The following is a 14,775-nucleotide window of genomic DNA, read 5'->3' on the forward strand; positions in this document are numbered from 1 at the left end:
AATATAAATAAAAACCACATTGGCTTATTCTATTTTCCATACACGCTTTGTAAACGTATGCATGTCTTTGTTTTCCCGGTTACAATCAAACATAAATTTTTAATGATAAATGCTTTCATATATGATAACTATGCGAAGCTAATAAATGTTGGATGCCCAACAGAAAAAAAAAAAAAAAAAAAAAAAAAAAAAAAAAAAAAAAAAAAAAAACGATGATAAAATACAAAAATGATTTCAATCATCAAACCAAACATCAATTAATGAGCCCTTCTTGTTGGCCTATATATTCCATACAACCCTCACTCATCTTGGTCTACACTCTTCTATATATTGCAATAAATAAAGAATTTAAATATGAGCAATATGCATTACATGACTATGAAGTTATCCATGGTCATGTTGTCGATGCTTCTTGTTGTGATCATGTTCGAACCTTCCAAAGCCATTGATGTTGTGCAATTACGAAAGATTGCTGCGAAGAATAATGTGACTGGTGTGTTTGTTTTCGGTGATTCAAGTGTGGATCCCGGAAATAACAACCATCTTGATACAACTGATAAGAGTAATTTTCGGCCATATGGGATGGACTTCATTGATGGGCACCCTACTGGGAGGTTCAGTAATGGAAGACTTACAACTGATTTCATAGGTAATTATTGTTTTATTCTACTTGTTAAGATGTTTGTTACTTTATTGTGATTTTGGTACATCTAATAAGTATTTAATGTTTGGATTAAGTTTTTTGAATAGCAAATCTACACTACTCCTAAATTACACCTAATACCACCTATGTCTCCAATAAGACTTGAACACTCAACCTCTAGGAAGGAGGGCAACACCCAGTACCGCTGGACTAGAAGCTCTTTGGTTAATAAATAATTTTAAATATAAAATAGTAAAATTAAGTAAAATTAAAAATATTTATTGATTTAAATAAATAATTTTAAATAATTTGTTTTATTATATGCTTATACAACTAATAAACACTTATAACTGTAACGAACCATATAAACCATAATGTCGTTTTTTTAGGGAAAATCTATGTTCAGTTTCCGGTTTAATTCCAACTTTTATTTTTTGACCAAAAAAGTCTTACTATTTTATATTTTGTCCAAATGAATAAAACAGTTTTTATTTCTTTTCAACAGAAAATGAAAGATTATTCTATCAAATTAAACGATGGAGACGTTTTTGTTCAAAAAATAAATGATGGAAATAAATTATAAACTAACTTAAAATATTGTGACTTAATCAGAGATTTCCTTTTTTTTTCTTTATCAGCGGCACATATTTCAATTAATCTTTTTTTTTGTCTTTATCGATCTTGCTCATTTTAAATGCATAAAAGCAATTATACAAAACACTAATAAAATAATTTATCAATTTATTGTATTTTGCGATCGTATAAGCTAATGAATTCTTTTTCCTAAAATATGTTTTAATAATACATAAATTAAAAATCTCAAACACGCTTTCTTGTATTCATTTTTAAAGTCTCTCTCTCTCTCTCTCTCTCTCTCTCTCTCTCTATATATATATATATATATATATATATATATATATATATATATATATATATATATTTCGGATCGCAATTATTAAAGTAAAAAAACATTACCATAGAATGACAGATTTGTTTCTAAAATTATTAGAGTCACTCTTGTCGTTTGTCATTTTTTTTATTTATTATTCAAATCTACTCAAACTCTAAAAGTATAAAATATCTATACTTATCTAAATGGATCGATAGTTTTCAAGTAGGCCCATGATGTATAGCTATTGGTGACCTTATGCGTATCTAAGGAGGGCCCAAGTAATCTAAATTCCAGGCTTGACTCTTGCACGATCCATCGTAATTTGAATTTTGAGACGTCAGTTAAGAAATTATTTTCAAATGAAACAATACATATTATTAAAATTTAATTAAAATTTAGAATTCATTTATCTAAGATGTTAGAGAATGATAAAAGTTTGTAACAATAATTGATTAGAAGTTGTTTAGCCAATTGGCGTAAAACCTTTACTTTGAATACAATAATTATCGGTAGAATAAATATTGTATTTTTGAAGTTGTTATAGTAGCCATCAGTTGGACTTGAAAATAAAAGTTTTTAATCTGTTTATACATTTTTATCCCAAAAAAAACTTACTACTGTGTTTTATGTTAGTTTGTTATATATTGAACATGACAAATTATACTTTTAAGCAAAACTACGCCTACTTTTGGATAGGTTTACAAAACCCGATGGTTGTCCTGATACTTCTGTATTGGCAGTTAATGGATTGCATTAACTGAAAGAAACCGGGCAACGTCGTTTTCTATTTATGACATTGGAATGCTAACATTGAATGTCTCCCAATAAATCCGTGTAGTGTTTGATTTTAAAAAGTAATTTTAATTTACAAAAATATGTAACGACTATGGGATATCTATATTACTTTTAATAAGAACGCTAAAAAAATGTATAGGTCACATTCGATTTAATTTTTATTTGCAAACATCGAATCTAGGGATTCGAACAAATCGATTATTTTAGAAAGAAATAACAATATCTTATAGTATTTAATTATTTATACCAAAACTTATACTAAATTTATAATAAAATCCTTTTATATGCCGGTCGTTCTTTATCGTCAAATTTTTATATTGCAAATTATTAATATTTTATTATTTTTTTAAATATAAGTTGAGCTAAAATAGTAAAATAGTTCATATATAAAATAAAATATTAATAAAATAAGCATATAATAAAAATATTAATCCCAAAATGCATACATCGACATTATAACCTTGTTCCTCAAATTTTGAACTTTTCAAAAGTAATGTTGCTTTAAACCTCCTCTCTACTATATATGACACCTGATTTCTTAGAAAACTTCATTAAAAATTCTAATCATATCAATTTTTTTTATTTTTTTTTAATTATATGATGAATAGCTGAGGCACTGGGTTATACGAAAGTTATCCGGCCATATCTCGAGCCAGGAGTACCAAGAACTTTCGATCTTTCGCATGGAGTTAGTTTTGCTTCCGCTGGTTCCGGATATGATAACCTCACTGCTCAAGTTTCGGTATGTCTTCTTATTTACAGTTATTATTATTTCTTTAGGCAACATGTCAAAATTAGTTTATTATAGCATCAAGCAAACATAAAAACATTTTTCGTAATTTTCTAATATATAAATAATTAATCAGATAAATATATTCACATAAACAATAATTTACAATAAAATAAAAACCCTTTAACCAATTTTAGGCAGTTTCAATAGATTTTGAGGGCTTTCGACCCCCTTCAACCTTTTTTATTTCATCTCATTTTATGTAATTTAACCTATTTTATATTGAGTAAATTACACCAATGGTCCCTATGGTTTAGGATAATTTGCGCGTTTGGTCCCTAACTTATTTTTTTTAACTCGGAAGGTTCCTACTATTTGTTTTTGTTACACGCTTGGTCCCTGTCTTACCTAAAAAGAATATTTTGCACTTTATTTTTTAATTTATTTAAATAAACACACCTCCAACCCCACCCCCTTACCTTACTTTACCTACCCCATCATTTTTCCCTATTTAAATAATAGTCTTTTTAGATAAGATAGGGACCAAGCGCGTAACAAAAACAAACAGTAGGGACCTTCCGAGTTAAAAAAATAAGTTAGGGACCAATCGTGCAAATTACCCCAAACCATAGGGACCATTCGTGTAGTTTACTCTTTGATATTTTTTGGCATTAAAGTTTGACTATCTCTGAATATACCATTATTTCCACTTTAAGTTATTTTAGAAGAAGCTCAGTTTTATATCCGACACTATCTACCACCCTAAGAATCATTTTAAATGTGTTTATGACCGATAAAGCTTTTTTACTTTTTTTTTTTTTTTTGTGATTACTTTGCAAGAAACAATTTTCAGCCTCATTCTTTATGTTGTTTGAATTTACTATGGTTATAACAAAGGGCACAAAATATTGATTCGATCTATCTTTTATTGATGTGAAGAATGTGTTGACCTTGTGGCATCAATTGAAGTATTTTGCACATTACAAACGACAACTTAGCCTAAAGATAGGACCAAAAAAAGCTGCTGAATCCATAAAAAATGCGGTTTTTGTATTGAGCATGGGAACCAATGATTTTCTCCAAAACTACTACGTGGAACCTACACGATGCGCCCAATACACTGTGGAACAATATGGAGATTACTTAATTTCTAACTTTCACGATTACGCCAAGGTTCTTTTAATTACTTATGTTTTTATTAGATTTAATTCTTGTAATCTGTATATTGTATTTGATTTAATACCTTTCTTGAATATGGGTTTGTGTAGAAAATGCATGCTCTAGGAGCAAGAAGATTGGTGGTTGTTGGGGTTGTTCCATTTGGATGTATGCCTTTAGTGAAGACATTGAAGGGTACAACTAAATGTGACGACGAATACAACCATGTTGCTCTTTCATTCAATAACAAGATCAAGAACGAACTGGTTGCACTAAAAACATCCTTAGGGATGAAAACAGCCTATATTGATGCTTATAATCTCATTCTAAGTGCAACCCAAAACCCTAGAAAATATGGTAAGTTTTAATGTTGTATTTTGACAACTTTACGTAATCCATTTTTTATGAATTATATATTGTGTAGTTCAAATTTTGAATTAAATAATTTCATGTACAGGGTTTCTAGAGACGTCAAAGGGTTGTTGCGGAACAGGAACGTTTGAATATGGTATTACTTGTAGAGGATTGGGTGCATGTGTTGACCGAGAAAGATATTTATTCTGGGATGCAGTTCATCCAACTGATAGGATGTATAAGATTATTGCAGATGAGGCTTTAAGTTCTATAGTTACCAAACTTTTTAATTGATTCTTAAACACATATTATATGTTATGATATAAAACTATTATTAATCTTTTGTGTGAGTATGCATATATATGTACCTTGATACAATAATCTCGCTACTAAATTTGTTATCAAGATTAATTAATGCCTTCACCAGTAGTTTGTTTCCTTTAGTTTTTCTTCTTCTGTATCCAAAAAAGTTATATTGCCCATTGATAAGTATTTGGCTCCCCACATGCTCATGTCTTTGATCTGACGGCTATTGCTACTTCGAACAATTAACCAGGTTGAGAAGCTATACTTTGATGCTAAAGTCACTAATACATATATATCCTAATAAATAAATTTTTTTACTACGGCTTATCTTAAGCCTTTTGACACATGTTATTATGCGGAAATTTTGAATTATTTCAAAAAACGCATGTCATTATGCGGTTTATTGAATTAAATTACATTAATTTTTTCTAGTAAATGAAAGTTCTTTTGTTACATGTCACTTTGTCATTAATTATGACACTTGACATTTTATGGTGTTTTTGAATTTAATAAAATCCACATGTCATTTCCTTGTATTTATCAATTTTATTTAAAAATACCATCTAATTATGTATTTATGAGGATTTAAGAATACACATTCCTTCCAAATTTCAATTCTTATGTCATTTAAATCAATTTTCCGTTTATTTTTCTTATTTGATATTATTAACCTAAAGTTATGCTACTATTTGGCATTCAAATTCACATATATTCTATTTTTTCAAAAACTTTCCCGTGTATCTATATATGTTATATGGATTTAAAATTATGCTACTAACATACTTTTTTTTTGATATTTTTCATAGATATTTTGTTCTTTTGTTTTCTTATTTTCCAAATAAAACTTGTTTAAACATCTTTTTGAGAATAATAAAATAATAGAAGTTATTAGAAAACTAAATTATTTTATTATAAATAATTTAAATAAAACATTGGTATTATTATGTATGAGTATAGTTTTTTTATATATTAAAATTTATATTTTATAGTACGACATGTAATTGTATCATTAATCTTGAGTTAAAACACGTTGTTGATGTTTTAATATCTACACTGATAGTTAACTTTTATTTTAATCAATCAGTGTAATACATTGGTCTCACACCTAATGTATTCTATTAAATCAGAGAATCAATAAATATTCTATATGTGTTTGTTTCCTAATATCATGCATACACGTCCATTTGATTATGTCACCCTCAAATTCACAACTAATCCTTTATCCTTTCCAAAACAATCATCAATATGCATCTACAATAAACCCATTTTGCTTCTGAAAGGGCTTTAATTTTATTTTGCATCTTCTTCCAATCGCCTTTAAATCTTTAGTGCATTCTATTTTAACAAATATTATGAAGAATCTTGAAGAAATTAAGGCTATTTTAATGCAATTGAAGAATATGGCCTTATAATCAAATGATATATGGCTCGGTGTATCTTCTACAAGGTTCTCCCTCTATCTCTTTAAAAAGTGTATCCTCTCAACTCTCTTACCAAAAACTCTAATCTTACCAACGTGACCATTATTTGCCGCCACCACCAAAGACCCCCTAGTCGATGGTTCTTTCAACACACCACCGCTTGCTCTCAAATAGTCATCTGAGGTACATTTGTATTCTCTTCTCTATAATCTCCGACCAAGACGAATATGCCAAACGAGACCTATCAGCTCACCTTCTTTGCAACTCGAATCCTATGTTTATTTTTTTTCTATCTTATTTTATGATTTTTATTTTAATTTTATTGATTATTCTTATCATCTATTGAATTATTTTTTTAGAATGTATTGAAATTCTAGAGTTGTGATACAAGGAACATTGATAGGGTTATAGCACGATTAATCCTCTCTCATACTCTCTAACATCCTACAAAGAAAAAGAAAAACAGAGTAACCATACCACTCTCATATTCTAAGATGAATAGTAATGGGTCGGTTGATATTGATAAAGACGATGAAGGAGGGAAAAGGGGCATTGTTGCTGGGAAAACTTGCATACTGGGACGTCTGTTCCCGACCTTATATTCTCCTTAAGAAAGGAGGATGCCCCTCTCTCATCACCCTGAATAAATTAAAGGTTTTATGGTGAACAAGTTTATGTGCAAATCTTTAATGTTTTGATTTTATTTGGGGTCTAAAGGTTTGAGATAAAATTGGGATATGAATGTATTAAGAGTTGGAAAGAAAACAACAACCATAGAGAAGGTACAAGAATAACAACTTTTGATGTCATTTGAGTCCTCAAGGGGAGACTTGGTAGTTGATGGAGAATGCAAAGATCCAATCAACACTACAAACTAAATGACATTTAGTGGCATAGAAAAAGTGTCACTAAAAACCGAAAATATACCACTAAAGCCCCCCCTGGGGAATCAGCGGCACAAAAAAAAGTGTCACTAAAAGCGCTGCCACTAAAGGTCTTTAGTGGCACTTTTTTGTTGTGTTGCTGCAGCCTTATTGGGTTTTAGTAACACTTTTTTATTATGCCACTAAAGAACTTTTGAGTTTTAGTGGCACTATTTTTATGCCACTATATAATTGCTAAAATAAATATTACTTCATGCTTTTAGTGTTGAATTAAGGTGTCTAAGCCAGTAACCAGTGTTGTACAAATCCCGACTATGTCCCGATTATTCTTCGATTAATCTCTAGGCGTTACTCGACCGATTAGAGGGCGCATAACGATTAATCCTTGCATACACAATGAGTGAATCATTAGAAAACGATGAAGTTTTAATATTTTGAAGAAGTTCTATCAAAATAAAAACTATTTTAGGAATGATTAGAGTTGTATTAATCATATTAACCTATTTTGCTATGATATTAATGGTATTTATCAACTTTGTTATGATATTAGTCATATTTAATTTTTTAATATTCAACAAATTAGCAATTAATGGTCCCCGATTAATCCCCGCCTAGCCGCTTAATCCCTTAACCCAATTCAACCGACTAGCTAACGTTGAACGTTTTTTACAACCTTACCAGCAACTAAATTGGTATATTCTTGTAATTAGAAACAAAGTCCTTTTGGGTTTCCCACATTACCAGAAATGGCTAGAAATCATTTTAGGAGAGAAAAGTATAATTTTTTAGATTATTATATGATAAAGTGATTGGAAATTATGGTAAAATGATTTGTTATGAAACACTATAAATTTTCAAAACAAAATTTTCATTTTAAAATCACATAATTCTCATGAACACATTTCACAAAAACCCAAAGTGTCAAATTATCAAAAACACAAATCCAAAATTTTTTGAATAAAAATCTAGGATCCTCAAAAACATAACTCCATCTCGTGTCTACAATCAAACTGGCACATTTCCGCGATCCTGAGAAGTACCTGAAACACATATCACATAACACGGTAAGCACGAAGCTTAGTGAGTTCCCCAAAATACGACACACATCTCATTAGCCTCTCATGGCTGAATCTCGATAAAGACCCTCCGGTCAATGTGTCTCAGTGAAGACCCTCCGGTCCCACAACTCGGGTTGGACCCTCCGGTCCTAACTCAATAAAGCTCAGAATAATACACAACATAAATCACAAAGACATAATGCAAGATATCACAATACTCAATAATAGCATACAAGACCCTCTGGTCACACAAGTTACCACTCATGGTAAGTATAGAGAGAAGACTCACCTTGTAAGTAAGGAAATAAACCTTGCACCCCTTGAACGGTCTAATCCTCGCCTATACATCATAATCATCTCTAATTAACACTTATAACCTCAACTTAAACATTTTAAGCTAACCACTTTCTCTAACTCTTGGAAAGGGTAGAAGACCATTTTACCCTTCCATGGTCTCCATAATCCATGTCTTGACCAAACCCTAAAAGTCAACATAAGTCAACACTCGAGTCAACAATCCATGTTGACTCAACTCGTCGAGTGCATCTATGCGACTCATCGAGTTCCTTCGTTTTCTCAGAAATATCGTGAAAGTCCAACTCAACTCGTCGAGTTACAATGTGCCCAGACTCATCGGGGAAACCCTAACCGACTCGTCGAGTCTCTTCAGTCCATTCTCTAGGACACCAAGAAGGATGGGAAAAAGGCTTAAATGCCCAAAAACAAGATCTAACCAACCAATGAGCAAGATGGTGACTTTTTACCTTCAAACAGAAGCTTGGTATGAATGAACACTAGATCCAAAAGCTCATTCTCGCCCAAAGTCTTTGGCTCTTCAACTTTCCTCCAAGAATGCACTAAAACTCAAAATATTAGCCTTTCTTTCTCACACACAAGGTTATAGCTCGATTAGGGTTTCACATAGTGTAGCAGGGTGACCAGGGTGGCGGAAATGAGGGCTTAAGGTCCTTTAAATAGGACACAAACCCTGAAAATTAGGGTTTTCTCGCTCAGCTCCTACTCGTTGAGTCGGGGTCCTCCGACTCGTCGAGTAGACTCTAAAATTTCGCGGCCATAATATTCTCTACTCGGTGAGTTGGGGCATCCAACTCGTCGAGTTGCTCTGACAAAATGAATAAAATAAATTAAATATAATACCTGGGAGTCAGGATGTTACAATTCTCCCCCACTGAATCATACTTCGCCCTCGAAGTCATCTTCCGGAAACAACTCGGGGTACTGCTCTCGCATCTCAGACTCCAGCTCCCAAGTCCACTCGAATCCCTTCCGGTGCTCCCACTGGACCTGAACTAAGGGTACCTCTTTATTCCTCAAGACCTTCACCTTCCGGTCCAAGATCGCTATCAGCCTCTCAAAATAGTTCAGGCGATCATAAACCTAAATGTCCTCTAAAGGAACCATTGTCGTCTCATCGGCTATACACTTCCTCAACTGGGACACATGGAAGGTGTTATGAATCTGGCTCAACTCTGCAGGTAGCTCTAACCGATAAGCTACCTTCCCCACTCGAGTGGTCACTCTGAAAGGACCGATATATATAGGACCTAGATTTCCTCATTTCTGGAATCGAATCACCCCCTTCCATGGGGATACCTTGAGGAGGACTTAATCTCCGACCTGGAACTCTAGCTTGGATCGTCGCCGATCTGCGTAACTCTTTTAACGACTCTGGGCCGTCAGTAACCTCTGTCTGACCTATTGAATCTGCTCAGTCGTCTTGAGCACTATCTCAGTGCTCCCCATCACTCTCTGCCCTACCTCTCCCCAACAAATGGGAGTCCAACATCTCCTCCCGTATAAAAGCTCGAAGGGAGGCATACCGATACTGGAATGATGGTTGTTGTTGTATGAAAACTCAGCCAAGGGAAAGTAAGTGTCCCAACTTCCACCGAAGTCCATAACACATGCACGTAGCATGTCCTCGAGCGTCTAAATCGGCCACTCACTCTGCCCGTCTTTCTGTGAGTGATATGTTGTACTGAAGTGCAGCCGGGTACCCAACTCCTTATGAAATTTCTTCCAGAACCTGGAAGTAAATCCTATATCCCGATCTGACACTATCGATGTTGCCCCCTGTGTCGTGCCTCCACCTCTCGAACGTAGGTCTCGACCAATTTCTCAGCAGAAGAGCTCTCATTAATTTCCAGAAAGTGAGCACTCTTCGTCAACCGGTCTACAATCACCCATATCACATCGATGCCTCGTGCGGTCCTCGGTAATTTGGTGATAAAATCCATAGAAATCTGCTCCCACTTCCATTGGGGAACGTCTAAGGGTTGTAACTTGCCATGAGGATGTTGATGCTCCACCTTGACCTGACGACAGGTCAAGCACCTCTCGACTACCTAAGCCACATCTCTCTTCATACAGGGCCACCAATAATCCCTCGTCAAGTCTAAATACATCTTGGTGGGCCCCGGATGGATCGAGAATCTCGACCGGTGGGCCTCCTCCATCAAAATACGTCGAGCTCCACCCGTATATGGTACCCATATCCGCCCACGGAAGGTCATAAGCCCCCGACCATCAGTCTCAAACTCAGAAACCTGCCCAATCACTCGCTCTCTCTTACGATTCTCTGGTCTCATGCCCTCCACCTGGGCCTCTCGAATGGTATCTAAGATTGGAGTCATCACTGTCATCCTCATGCACACGTCTCGGATCAGAGCACTCACTGCTTTGCGACTCAAGGCATCGGCTACCACATTAGCCTTGCCAGGGTGATACAAGATCTCATAGTTGTAGTCTTTCACCACATCCAACCACCTCCTTTGTCTTATATTCAGATTAGGATGATCCATAAGGTACTTCAGGCTCTTATGGTCCGTATATATGGTACACCGGACACCATATAGATAGTGGCGCCAAATCTTGAGGGCGAACACCACCGCCCCCAACTCCAAATCGTGGGTGGGATACCTCGTCTCATGAGGATTCAACTGCCTCGATGCATACACTATCATATGTCCCCTCTGCATCAGCACGACACCCATCCCTAATATAGATGCATCACAATAAACTACGAAGTCCTCCACTCCCTCAGGAAGAGCTAACACCAGGGCTTCGCACAGTCTCTGGCTAAGTGTCTCGAATGAGGCTTGTTGCTTGGGCCCCCAAGCAAAAGTAATACCCTTCCTGGTCAATCTGGTAAGAGGAAAAACAATCTTGGAGATATCCATGATAAATCTCCGGTAGTAGCCTGCCAGGCCAAGAAAACTCCTGATTTCGGATGGGGATCTCGGCACCTCCCATCGCATAACTGCCTCAATCTTGGCCGGGTCAACAAAAATCTCATTCTGGTTAACGAGGTTTCCTAAGAACTGGACCTCTCGTAACCAGAAATCACACTTGGAGAATTTGGCATAAAGCCTCTCCGTCCTCAACACCCCAAGAATCTCCCGTAGATGCTCCTCATGCTGCTCTCTAGACCTTGAGTATACCCAGATGTCGTCAATGAACACGATCACCGACCTATCCAACATGGGTCTGTACACTCGGTTCATGAGATCCATGAACGTTGCCGGTGCGTTGGTTAGTCCGAAAGGCAACACCACAAACTCGTAGTGCCCATAACGAAATCTGAAGGACGTCTTCTGGATATCCTCCTCGCAAACTCTAATCTGATGATACCCAGATCTCAAATCAATCTTAGAGAACCAAGATGTGACAACCCGAAATTTCTATCTTGTAAATCCATTCAATTCAATCAAAAGTCAGACTTGTTTCTACTATCTTTTAGCATTGTTAAGGGTCTGTTTGAGTGTTCTAAGCCTAGTACGTTTAAGGATTGGGTGTTAGGAAGTATCTGCTAAAGTTCTTTGAGTTGCATTCAAGCCGGAAACTCCATCACAAGGAGTTTACGGCCGCAAACTAGAGTTTACGTCCGTAAACTCTTGTTTGGCCGTGAACTATCTCCTTAAGTATGATTTTCCTTCATTTTCTTCACTTCTCACATCTCCAAGTCAAGAACACTCATTTCTCTCTCAAGTATCATCAATAACACTTCCATTTCTCGTCAAATTGTAAGTGATTCTTTCATTTAATAGTTGATATCCTTCTCGATCTAGTAAAACACCATGATTTCATCCATGAATTCATCTCTTTTTGGGGTTAGATCTTCAAGAACACCAAGAACACACACTAGTTCTTTGGGCCGTAAACACCCGTTTTAGCTTCCAAAACGTAAGTATTCTTTCCACATACTAGTTATCTATTAGAAGCTCATGATTAGCATACAAGAATCAACCATTTTAGCAAGAACATCAAGAGTTTACAGCCGTAAACTCTTCATATGGCCGTAAACTCTTCATATGGCCGTAAACTCTTCTTAGTTCATGTCATGGCCGTGAACCCATCAAGTCACGGCCGTAAAACCTAGCTATTTCATGTGTTGTCCATAAACACCTTGGTCGTGAACACATCTAGGCCGTAAACACACCCTTGTGTGGCCGTGAACACCTTTTGTACAATCATATGTGATTGTAACACTTCATTCCAAGTGTTTCCTAGTCCCTAAGGTTGTTCCCTATCATGATTAGTTGTTATATACACTATTTATATACATATATGTGTCATTATATGCTTAATAGGACCCGTTTGTGCTTAAGACTTCACTTGACACTTAACATCCTATATCGATCTTTCATTCGAATCACTCACTACAGGTGAGTTCATACCCCTAAACTTATCTTTTAAATGATTTTAAATGCTTTTATGGGGGGGGGGGGAATACAAGTAGAAAACATTATAGTTATAGTACCAATCAGATGTGATTTATAACTATCAAACAAGTGGATTTCTTATACTTCAAAACTGTGTTATCAAACAAACTATTTCAAAACATTTTATAACCTGACATCAAGTCATCTATAACCATTCAAATGGTTAAAACTCTTTTATATGCTAAACTCTTTATCAAACTCTTTTAAACTTATATATTGTCAAAAACATGTCTATATAGATATAGTTATATAAATAAGGTTGAAAGGGCTTAGGACTGATAACTCGCTTTATTTCCTATTCCTTGTTTGGTTGTGGACTTAGGGTATCGGTTGTTTGTCCGAGTGTCATTTGAATCTTAGATATATATTATGTATATAGGTATGTAGATATAAAATTTCTTCCAATCAGTTCAATACCTTTGGGTAGAAAAGGTGTACAAACATGATCAGTCATTCAAACAACAACACTAGTAAACTATAATAGGTATAGTTTAGAGGATTACTACTCACTATTTATAGAACAATGAAACATACAAGAGTCAGTTCATACATGAGTCAGTTCAAACATACTATAATGAGAAACATAAAGAACATACTATAATGAGAAACAGAAAGAACATACTATAACGAGAAACAGGGAGGAACATACTATACACTAGAACAGAGAAAACATACTATACACTAGAACAGAGAGAACATACTATAAAAATACAAGAACAACATAACACTAATGTGAGCCACTACTTCATGGCATGGCAATATAATGTTGTGTCACGTTTTGTAACCAGAGTCTCCTGGAGTGAGAGCGTGAATTTTTGTATAGATCTATACAGGATTGACCATCCTACACCTTGCTGCTAGCTATAGTGGGACATGCAGGTCTACGGGTGACAAATCTCATACCATTTCGATGTCTTTGATCGTCGTGTTTTACTAGTCAATCAAGTATGGTTATAATCTCATCACATTTTACCTTAATTAAACAATTGGTTTAAGGTAGTTAGTACAATGGTAGTTATTATATACAATACTACAGTACACCGTCATTTTCCCATTACATTCATATTGTGATCTTGGGAAAATGATAGTCATACTTGGGAAAAACACTCACTTTTACAAAAGAACAAACATACAGAACAGTCGGGTCTTGGTAGAAGACTACATTTCATTATAAGTAGAAAATATAGGATTTTCTAGGAGATACAAACAATTACATCAAACAACTTACAAACATTTACATAAACATTTACAAACACTGTCATCAAACTTATACAAACATTTGACACTAAAATACTTATGAACTTACTAGCTTAAATGCTGATCTACTCTTTCAAAATTACTTGTATTCTCAGGTCACCAGTAGACAGGTACACTGGACCAGGTTTTGAGAAGACGGAGCACATTCAAGACTCATCTTTTATTTTGATTCATATATATTGGTGTCTTTCAAACTATACACAGAACACACTTGTATTAAATTATACTATTAATGCAATGGATGATGTTGTTGCTTGTTTACTATTATGTATTGATATGATACTATACATGAAGTCCTCCGCCCCCGAACGTTTCCGCCGTTCTGGTTTGGTGGTGTGACAGATTGGTATCAGAGCTTTGTTTATAGTGAATTGAGTATATCAACCCATAAAAGATATACAACTATAAACACATCGGGACTAAAACACTCTAACCAAGAGTTTATACTTTTAAATAATAAAATATGTAACCAAAGTATACATACATGCATTCATACTAAGATCAGTGTCATACTAGATCAGAACAAAAGTATTGC

General features: G+C 34.7%; 1 protein-coding gene across 1 annotated transcript; it reads left to right on the top strand.

The window, feature by feature from the left end:
* Nucleotides 1-254: 254 nt before the first annotated feature.
* LOC145166760 (GDSL-like Lipase/Acylhydrolase superfamily protein) lies at nt 255-5,015 on the top strand. The gene is made up of 5 exons (XM_079085800.1): nt 255-649; nt 2,939-3,072; nt 4,000-4,233; nt 4,329-4,575; nt 4,676-5,015. The coding sequence occupies exons 1-5, from the start codon at nt 355-357 to the stop codon at nt 4,864-4,866; spliced, it is 1,101 nt and encodes a 366-aa protein (XP_078941926.1). The 5' UTR covers nt 255-354; the 3' UTR covers nt 4,867-5,015.
* The last annotated feature ends 9,760 nt before the right edge of the window (nt 5,016-14,775 follow it).

This window comes from Lactuca virosa, chromosome 1 (assembly GCF_052849685.1).
Source record: "Lactuca virosa cultivar CGN04683 chromosome 1, Lactuca_virosa_CGN04683_v6, whole genome shotgun sequence".
Classification (NCBI taxonomy): Eukaryota; Viridiplantae; Streptophyta; class Magnoliopsida; order Asterales; family Asteraceae; genus Lactuca; species Lactuca virosa.

Coding starts and splice junctions, on each gene's coding strand:
- LOC145166760 (XM_079085800.1), top strand. CDS start 355: ATGAGCAATATGCATTACATGACTATGAAGTTATCCATGGTCATGTTG. Junction 650..2,938: donor ACTTACAACTGATTTCATAG/GTAATTATTGTT, acceptor TATGATGAATAG/CTGAGGCACTGGGTTATACG. Junction 4,576..4,675: donor CCAAAACCCTAGAAAATATG/GTAAGTTTTAAT, acceptor TTTCATGTACAG/GGTTTCTAGAGACGTCAAAG.